At 38.1% G+C, this 9594-nt stretch overlaps 1 protein-coding gene across 1 annotated transcript; it reads right to left on the bottom strand.

Moving 5' to 3' along the window:
- Positions 1-1088: 1088 nt before the first annotated feature.
- Positions 1089-9594, bottom strand: LOC121421618. The gene is made up of 7 exons (XM_041616377.1): positions 9494-9594; positions 6204-7040; positions 5717-5805; positions 5152-5310; positions 4596-4821; positions 3194-3343; positions 1089-2207 (listed from the first exon to the last, which is right to left on the bottom strand). The coding sequence occupies exons 2-7, from the start codon at positions 6997-6999 to the stop codon at positions 1366-1368; spliced, it is 2262 nt and encodes a 753-aa protein (XP_041472311.1). The 5' UTR covers positions 7000-7040; positions 9494-9594; the 3' UTR covers positions 1089-1365.

Raw genomic sequence — 9594 nt, 5'->3', positions numbered from 1 at the left:
TGCTTATAAGCCTTATATAGCAAAAATTTCTATATGACCTGGTGCAAGACATTCGCTCAGTTATGTGAAAACGAAGTTCAAGTCTTTGTTGAATACATTAATGTATGGCACAAACACAAAGAAAATGGAAGCGATCAACTTACAAATCCTGCTTTTACTATTTACTTCCCCCCCCTCGTTCTCTCTCTGTTGCTGGATTTCATTCTATTACAGACAACCAGACATTTTTTAATGTATTGGCTAGAGACCCGACCTTGAATGTCACAATTCCTCCCTCAGCTAAGACAGCGCTTGATATTCAGTTTCTACTTTGACGAAATTTGGTAATTTTAGTATATGTTATTCAAACATATTTTGCATTTTCTGGTCTAACTAATAATGTTTTGAGTTAAGACAATTATTCGACTAATGGACATATGTAGAGTCCACTGCATATTCACTCAAAATCAAAATAATTGGCATTTAAAATCATATAATCATAAACAAAATGTTTTTTTCAATTCAATTCAGCATTTATGTTACATATAATGTTACATATAAGTTATAGTAATTTCTAATAAAATATCTGTACATGCACAAACATGCATTAAGAATAAAATATACATAAAATTAAAGAGCTCAAGCAAGACACCATTTACGCTGCTGAACTTTATACAGTATCATTTTCCAAAGCAGCAAATATATTCAAGTTATACCTATGTGAAAGAAACAAACATTGAGAAAATAATAAATCTGATAATTCTGAAGTAATAATGGCAAGTTGAGCTACTGGTTACAAAAAACAATCCCCCTGAAAAAAGCAGTTATGATCTCTCCTGAAATTCACTACGGCCAGCATTTTCATCATGAATTTTCATAAGTAAATCAGTTCAAAGCACTGTCCGATATGACCTAAATGCAATGAAATTAACCCTAAACCAAGTCAATGAAAAGAATAAGTAAGAAGTGACAGAAAAAAAACTTATTAGTGAACATTTTACATTTTTACATTATATATATGTATGCACAGCTGCAAGGGGCAGGAACTTTAAGTATATCACATACCAATTTATAGCAGAAATTAAAATTAATGTAATTTTACCATCTCGTGAAATAAATAGTTATTTTCACCGACAACTGTTATAAGCGACTGAAATCCTTGCAACTAAATGAATCAGTGGAATTCACCAATCATTTACTTTCATGAAAAACTTCTGCTTGAAATAAGCTGTTGATCACTGTAAAACCAGCTATGAGGATCTTGCTAGTTGCTGCTTCTGATAGGATTACAATAAGAATTTGTCACATTGAGTCCAGATGAAATGACTTTCGGCAGATCTACAACAATTAGTCGGGAGGGTTGGATAAAAATCATTAATCTATACTCTATTTTACAGGGGGTGGAGAATTGAGCAGCCAGCTCATGTTTCCGACATCGATGTTGTCGGGATCCATATCGAAGCTGACATCGCCAAACATTTTCTCAAAACTTGAATTCATGAGGTAATCCTTATTCTCTATATGCCTCCTGGGTGTCATCAACCTTGCTTTACGAGAGCTGCGCACCCCTCCTGACGTACTCGCAACGTTTCTATTTACCGGGGACAACATGAGATGCCTCGGCGTGTTGGAATGCCCGGCACGGTTGTTCGGGGTGAGACCCGTCTTGAAAGGAGTGAAGTTAAAGTCCATGTCCTTGATGGAAAAGCCGGTATCGGGGACGGGCGAGAATCCTCGGATGGGTGACAGCCAATCCGGACAGGTGGTCTTGGGCGGGGTCTTCAAGAGGTCGTCATCAACGTCCAGGCCTAACCCGAACTCCGCAGACAGCGAATTCTCCTTCCCGCTCTCGCACTTGGCCTGAGCTTCGGATCTGATCAACTTGGAGTCCCTCACGAGGGAAGCCCGGTTATCATCCCCCAGGCTGGAATCGGTGCTTCCGTACCCAGAATCCAACGTGAATCTCCCAAGCCCACCACTGCCCTGTCCGGCCCTTGTGACGGGGGTACTGTCGGGGGACCTTGGCTGCAATCTAGGAAGGGTCTTTCTAGGGGTAATGCTCTTAGTGGTGCCAGAGAGATCAAGGGCCGTCATATCTGGAGATGGATGATCTCCATTTGCAGGGACCAGCTGCCCTGTCTTTGGATCTTTGGTGAAGTAGATCGGCAGAGGAACCAAGGCATACGGTGGGGTTCCTTTCGGAAGTATAGGAGGTACACGCTTGGAACCTGGAGTGAAAGATCACATCACACTTAAAAATTAAAAGCTATTCACTATTGAAAATTAGTTCCAAAAAATACTGCAATATATACAAAAAATATTGGGTCATAAACAAAATTGCATAAAACATGACTGGAACTTGTTCTTCTTGGGGTCCAAATTAGATTCTCAATTAGTTACGTTATTTCCCATCATCTTAAACCAAAGAGAGATCACTGGATAATAATTAAAATCTTTGTTAACAAGCATCTGATGGAAAATATTATAATTCAGCAAAAATTTACTAGTATCAATGTCAAATCATCAATTAATCATTATGAAAAGTACGTTCACAACTGAGAGCTGGAACTTGTTGATAAAGAGTTGTAATCAGATGCAACACCAAATATGAAACCCAACTTGATTTTTCCACCAATCAAACACACACATACTAGGAACTTGAGCTTGAATTTTAGTTGCATTTAAATGGAACTATTTCTGCACCAGGAAATTGAGGGGGTCCACCCCAAAAAGAAAAAATTGAGAAAGCCCTGTTGAACTAGTATTTGACCCCGTTCTCATTACCGACCTAAAACTAGTTTACTGAAATTAGTTTAACGTGTAATGAGAACAGTCGAAGCGGTCTTGGAAGCGATCTTCCAAACCATCTTGGGATGTTGTTTTCAAGATCGCTTTGCGGAAATTTCCTTGTAAAATTGGTTTTGGCGTGAGGACACAATTGTTCTCAAGAAAGTGATCTTGGCACATTTTGAGCCCGCTACTCCACAGTGTGCAGAATGTCTACGCTGCGGTTTCAAGTTTTGCAAAAAATGTCACCCTACTAAGAGCGTTCCTAGAGCAGACAAAACCGCTTTACTTGAAGTGGGTTTGGAAACTACTTTTGGGTGATCAAATGGGAACACTAGCAAAGCCATCTTCCTAAATGATTTCCTGAACTGGATTCCACTTCACTAGTTTTAGGATTAAAATGAGAACAGTGTTTGATAAAACTTACCTTTCATATTTGGCTTTGGGATGACAGGTGTTGATGTGAGGACTGGTGCTCTGTTTATCATGGTTCCATCTTGAGCCGATAGCATTGGTATATTTTGAGGGTCGCCCAGTAAGATGTTATTACCAGTCAAAGGGTTCATGGTGGGATCCACTGTAAATATGAAAAAAAAATTGTTCGAAAAGTGATCCAGAATTTCAAAGATGGGGGCACAAAAATAGTGAATTATATCAGATTAACTTGAAAAATAACAATAAATCCCCCAAAATTGATTTTGACTAAAAAATAAAAGTGGGCAGTTTCATAAATAGAGATCCATAAAACACAGGTGGGTGTTTCATAAAGCAGTTCATAAGTTAAGAGCGACTTTAAGATCCACTGGAGATCCATTCTTGTGATGATTGATATATTCATTGGCGATGGTTAAGCGCATAAGAAAGGTTCACCAGTCGTTCTTTAAGTCACTCTTAAAGGGGAATCCAACCCAAATAAAAACTTGTTTTTATAAGAAAAAGAAAAATCAGACAAGTTGATAGGTGAAGGTTTGAACAATATTGGACAAACAACAAGAAAGTTATGAATTTTTAAAAGTTTTAAATATCGGTGATCACTTTACACATGGAGACTTCAAATTGGCCACATATGTGATGTCATAGTGATGTAAGGCAAGGACTACTCTTCCATGGACTCCAATACATATTATGGCTAAAATGTCATTTTTCCCAAAAGTTTTATTTCAAATTATATTTTTCTTTCATGAGGACATAAAACAATATACTACCTGGGTTATATTTAGATTACTGCCCCGGGGAATGGGTACTTAGGAGAAAACCACAAATCCCTGATAATAAAGTACATGGCCTATGGGAAAGTTGTCCTTGCCCCTTGTCATAATTTAATTACCCAGTTGCCAATTTGGAATCTACATAGTATTAGTGATTTCAATTTTAAAGCAGCTATAACTTTCTTACTGCTTGGCCGATTTCTTTCAAACTTTCACCATTCTGTTTAATTTATTTTTCTCCTTCCAACACAACTGTTTAAGCTCAAGGCTGGATTCCCCTTTAACCATGTTAACTTATGAACAGCTTTATGAAACACCCACAGGGTGGATGTCCCCTATAAAGCTGTTCTTAAATTACAAAAGACTTTCCAAATGACTGGCAATCCTTTCTTGCAGTATATCATATAACCCAAATTTTCATTTAGGTTGATTTAGTGCCATAAAGTCACTCGTAACTTCGGAATAACTTTATGAAACACCTGTATGTACCCCTGTAGGTGGATTTCACTACGTTGCCCCCACCACTCTCCCCCCAAAAAAAAAAAAAAAAATTATATTGATTTCTATGAGATTAAAGAGATGGATGCAACTCTTTGTGCAAGATGTGGGCCCACAATTTACCTTGCATTTGAAGATTTGCCATAGTAGCCATATCTATGGCATGGTCGGGAACAAAGCATTCTGGCATCCCAGTCGGCATGCCCATCTCTTCATGAACTACAACCTTGCGTTCAGGCAGCCTGACCACTGTGCCTGGCCGCAACGTCCAGAAGGCAGGTTGACCAGGACCAGATGGGGCTTCACGGACGAAGATCTTGTGCAAGGAGAGGTTGTGCCGGATGGAGTTCTGTAAGGACAAGGAAAATTTTAAGGGCATCAAATGAACGACAAAAAATCTTTATAATTGACATACAAAATACAATGGCTTTACTTTAAATCAAACTACAAATATTTTGATTTAGATTGATTTTGGGGCTTCCTTGACTAAAAAATAAGAGTGAGTGTCTACTGGTCTGGTTAATTTACTAATTATATACATTTACTAATTATATACAAATTTCATTTTTGAAAATGAAAATCCTTCAACTTCAAAAAGGTGAAGTTATGCAAGATGTACTATCAACATTTGATTATTCGACCTAAGGAAACAACAAATAAACAGAGTATATAGATCTACCTTCCAACCCAGCTTTGCCGTCCGGAAGTAAGGGAAGTTTGTCTCAATCCAGAAGTAGATATCTCTCAGTGTAAGCTTGCCCTCGGGTGCACTGCTGATCGCAAACTGGATGAGGGAACTGTACGAGTAGGGCGGCCTCTCCTTATGGGGATCATGCGACTGAAGATTCAAAGATTTGGTGTTGAAAAACATTTTAATTTTCAAAAAACTTAAGAACTTACTCTTTTCTTCAGACACCTGACAGTCCATAGTGTAGCTCTAATACAGTGTAGTAATAATGAACAACTGATAGTGATACAGGGTGTTATAAAACAGGTTCTCCTACATTACCTTGGAAATTTGAAAGTTCAGGTGAATCAGCAAAACTCATCTTAGATCTATGTAAATACATGTAACACATGTTTCCGTATTCTGATATGAAAAAAATTGCTTCAACTTCGGTGATAACTTGTCTAGGTCCATTTTTTAAAGCAGTCTACTTGGTGATTCTGATTTCATATTCCATGCAAGTATGAATAAGAAAAAAAAAATCTAACAAGTAGATTTTTTTCTAGTGCCTTGTTACCTTCATGTGTGGATGCGTAATGGGATCAAGGTCAGGCGCCGACATTCTTCGAAGCCAAGTGATGTTTGTCAAACTGTCATCTTGGTTTCCTGATAAATACAAGATGAAAAGAAAATTAAACTTTTTTTTTTAAATCAAGGCAAATTAAGATTCACAAGTTCTGTGTTAGTTCTAAGCAATCAAAGACTTTGAACACCTGTTGGCTTGAAAATATTGTATATTATTTTACGTCCGAAGTTGGGAACAGATGCTTTTTTATTCATTATGCATAAAGTCATAAAGCTTTTAATTTGGTCAGAGTTAAAATTTTGAAGAAATCACAACAATCAAGAATCAAAGAATAATAAGATGAATTCATAAAGCTGATCTGTGTCCTATTCACAGTAAATTTGAAATCTCATTTTTTCTATTTCAATTTGAAAGTTCTGATTCTACAAGTTCAGCTCTGTATAAAAAAAGTGAGTGGTAAAGAATTAAAAATAGTCACCTCTATGACCTCTTGCAACAAGGCTTATTCTGCTTGTCTGATCAGCAACATTTAGACTGAGTCCTCCAGGAGTGAACCGCTCACTGACCCCAGGTTCTTCTTGCAAAGCTCTTCCGCCTTCGAGTAGTCTACCGCCCTGTTGCTCCATCAAACGATGGTACAGCTCCTGATGTGCTAAATTCTCCCTTTCTGTGAGAGATAAGTTCTGACCTCCGACAAGGCTGATCTGGTTTGGGGTCATGGAAAGTTTAGGGGTTGCAAAGACGGCATCAGTCAGTCTTTTCTCATCAGTCTTTACAAAATTAGTGATGTGATGAGGGTTGGTCCGCGATCTGCTCTGACTCGATAATGGGGTAGTCTGCAAAGAGTTCTTGAGGGATGGGGTTGTTGAAGCTGGCTTTGGCGTTGACTGACTGCTGGGGGTGAGTTTTGACGTACTTGTGACTCTTGGGGTCGACCCACTTGCTCGCTTCTTGGGTGGCCGCAAGATGATGACTTCTTGGGCATGTCGGCGCTTCCTTTGCGATGAGCCGGGATTGCTCCCAGTGCTGCGCTGAAGAATGGAACTCTTTCTTGAAAGAGGAGTTTCGGATCCTTTCGCTGAAGATCTGCTGTTTGGTGTTGTGTTTTGACCGACAGAAAACCTTGCTGTAAGACCCTTAGGGCTTGTCTTTCTGCTTTGGGGTGTGACAGTGGTGCTGACAGAACAATCATTCTTGCGTTCTGGTGAATCATCAAGTATTGTCTTAATGGCTTCCGAGAGCTCAATTGTTTCCATTTCTCTTGAAGAAGACATCTTATTACATGTCTGTCGTCGATGTGGATTAATAATGTTCTCTGAAAGTAAAATAAGAAATTCAATAAATAAATTAGGAAAAAAAAATCAGATTAAAGAAAAACTTGTTAACTCAAGACAAGGAGTTGGATCAAATTTCTTTTTTTATGACAAAATGAAGAAAAATCTGTATCCATACCATGATCTATTATTATGTCCATGTCACAAAATTGTCAGATAATCATAACTTAGACTTAGAGTAGACGCACAGCCAATTCTGGAGACTCTCTCCCATTCGGGAGATTGTCTTACTCTTGTTGTAGATCCATTTTCAGAGGTCTACAGTCTTCAGTTTGGGATACCACTCTTATTTTCATTTACGGGCATGATTTGCCTATTTGCTCCCTTTTTGATCCCATGAACCTTTGCGTAAATCTATTTGTGATAACTTAGGTCTATTTTGGCCTTATCCTGAAATAAGTTACCTCTCTTCTCGTGTGTCACTGTGTGTCTGCTCGTTGTGTACAAAGGTCAAAGGGAGAGGAAAGAAGTCACCGCCGGCCGTCACTGGCACTGACGAAATGAACGGCAGTGAATGGAGTGGTGACTTAAACCAGGATAATGCCGGTCTATTGCCAAAGACACATTTTGCTTTTATTAGTGAGAGATTGTATTACCGAAAATAATCAAATACGCTCAAACCTTTGCAACATCCTTCCAAAGGCAACTTGAATAGAAAAATGATCAAAAACACAATTTCAAAGTCTTAATATATCCTCAAAACAATAAAATATGGTCAAAATAGCTCATCAGTGACTTTGTTGTTTTCCCAACTTTTTCCATAGAAAACACACGTTAGGTAATTCGATACCTTTTTCAACTTCAAGTGACCAAAATATTTCACTTGCGTTGCGAAGAGGGGTCCGATTGGAAGCTCATGACTTGTCGTAAAAATGAAAAATAATTTCGGCAAAATTTCTGCATATTTATTGTAGGTATTTGTGTATTTATTATGGTGAAAGTTTGGTGAATTTCATTGGTATGTGCATGTGTTACTTTGATATGATCAAAATCAAATTCATGAAAAGTGTACGCCACGGAAATACGATCCACTACCAGTATAGTGAGTGATTGTATTACCGACCGGCCTTGTATTACCGAACGCGCGCATCATATGCGTCAGAATATAATCAAATACGCTCAAACCTTTGCAACTTCCTTCCAAAGGGAACTTAAATAGAAAAATGATGAAAAATTGTCAAAAACACAATTTCGAAGTCTTTATATCCTCAAAACAATAAAATATGGTCAAAATAGCTCATCAGTGACTTTGTTGTTTTCCCAACTTTTCCCATAGAAAACACACGTTCGGTAATACGATACCTTTTCAAGTGACCAAAATATTTCACTTGCGAAGAGGGGTCCGATTGGAAGCTGATGTCGTAAAAATGAAAAACAATTTCGGCAAAATTTCTGCATATTTATATTTTTTAGGTATTTGTGTATTTATGGTGAAAGTTTGGTGAATTTTATTGGAATAATGTGTTTGATATGATCAAATTCATGAAAAGTGTTCGGTAATACGATCCACTAGCTACCATACCAAGTATGGTAGTGGATCGTATTACCGAACACTTTTCATGAATTTGATCATATCAAACACATTATTCCAATAAAATTCACCAAACTTTCACCATAAATACACAAATACCTACAAAATATAAACATGCAGAAATTTTGCCGAAATTGTTTTTCATTTTTACGACATCAGCTTTCAATCGGACCCCTCTTCGCAAGTGAAATATTTTGGTCACTTGAAAAGGTATCGTATTACCGAACGTGTGTTTTCTATGGGAAAAGTTGGGAAAACAACATAATGATGAGCTATTTTGACCATATTTTATTGTTTTGAATTTGAGGATATAAAGTCTTAAAGACTTCGAAATTGTGTTTTTGATAACTTTTCATCATTTTTCTATTTAAGTTCCCTTTGGAAGGAAGTTGCGGCAAAAGGTTTGAGCGTATTTGATTATTTTCTGACGCATATGATGCGCGCGTTCGGTAATACAAGGCCGGTGCCGCCGGTCGGTAATACAATCACTCACTATACCATCATGACCATACCACTACCGGCACAAGTCCATTTTCCACAAAGGCACAAGAAAGGATCACGAGCATGCATGACCAGTCGTTCTTACGAACAACGTTACACGGAACAGCTTTCTGAAACACCCACACCCACAGGACCACCCCGGCCCAGACGGCCGGCGCTGGCGCGGCGCTTGCATGATGACGTGACCGAACCACCGTACTCTACCGTATGCTTTATCTGCACAGTACACACACTCATAGTCATACAGTCATACACGCAGAAAACGCTGGAACGAATGAATGAAACACTCGTCAACAGTGAGTTGTAATTCTCTTTCTTGCTACATTATTACTTTTCATAACGATAATTCAATAAAATCACAAAACACAATTTCACTGAATTTAAAATCTACAAACATCTTACCTCTCCGTTACACGACTGCTGAGAAATTCAGCTGAAATTGTATGACTTTCTCGCATAGCACACGGAGCTATTTACAATCAATCGAATTTAAAACTCCTGCC

The sequence above is a fragment of the Lytechinus variegatus genome, chromosome 9 (assembly GCF_018143015.1).
Source record: "Lytechinus variegatus isolate NC3 chromosome 9, Lvar_3.0, whole genome shotgun sequence".
NCBI classification, from domain to species: Eukaryota; Metazoa; Echinodermata; class Echinoidea; order Temnopleuroida; family Toxopneustidae; genus Lytechinus; species Lytechinus variegatus.
The sequence above is the reverse complement of the archived record's forward strand: the minus strand, read 5'-3'. Positions and strand labels throughout refer to the sequence as shown.

Excerpts from the sequence above, each read along its gene's own strand:
- LOC121421618 (XM_041616377.1), bottom strand. The coding sequence starts at position 6,999 with ATGTCTTCTTCAAGAGAAATGGAAACAATTGAGCTCTCGGAAGCCATT. Across the intron at positions 4,822-5,151 it reads CGGCAAAGCTGGGTTGGAAG|AACTCCATCCGGCACAACCT; the intron begins GTAGATCTATAT and ends TTGTCCTTACAG. Across the intron at positions 2,208-3,193 it reads CCCAAAGCCAAATATGAAAG|GTTCCAAGCGTGTACCTCCT; the intron begins GTAAGTTTTATC and ends CTTTCACTCCAG.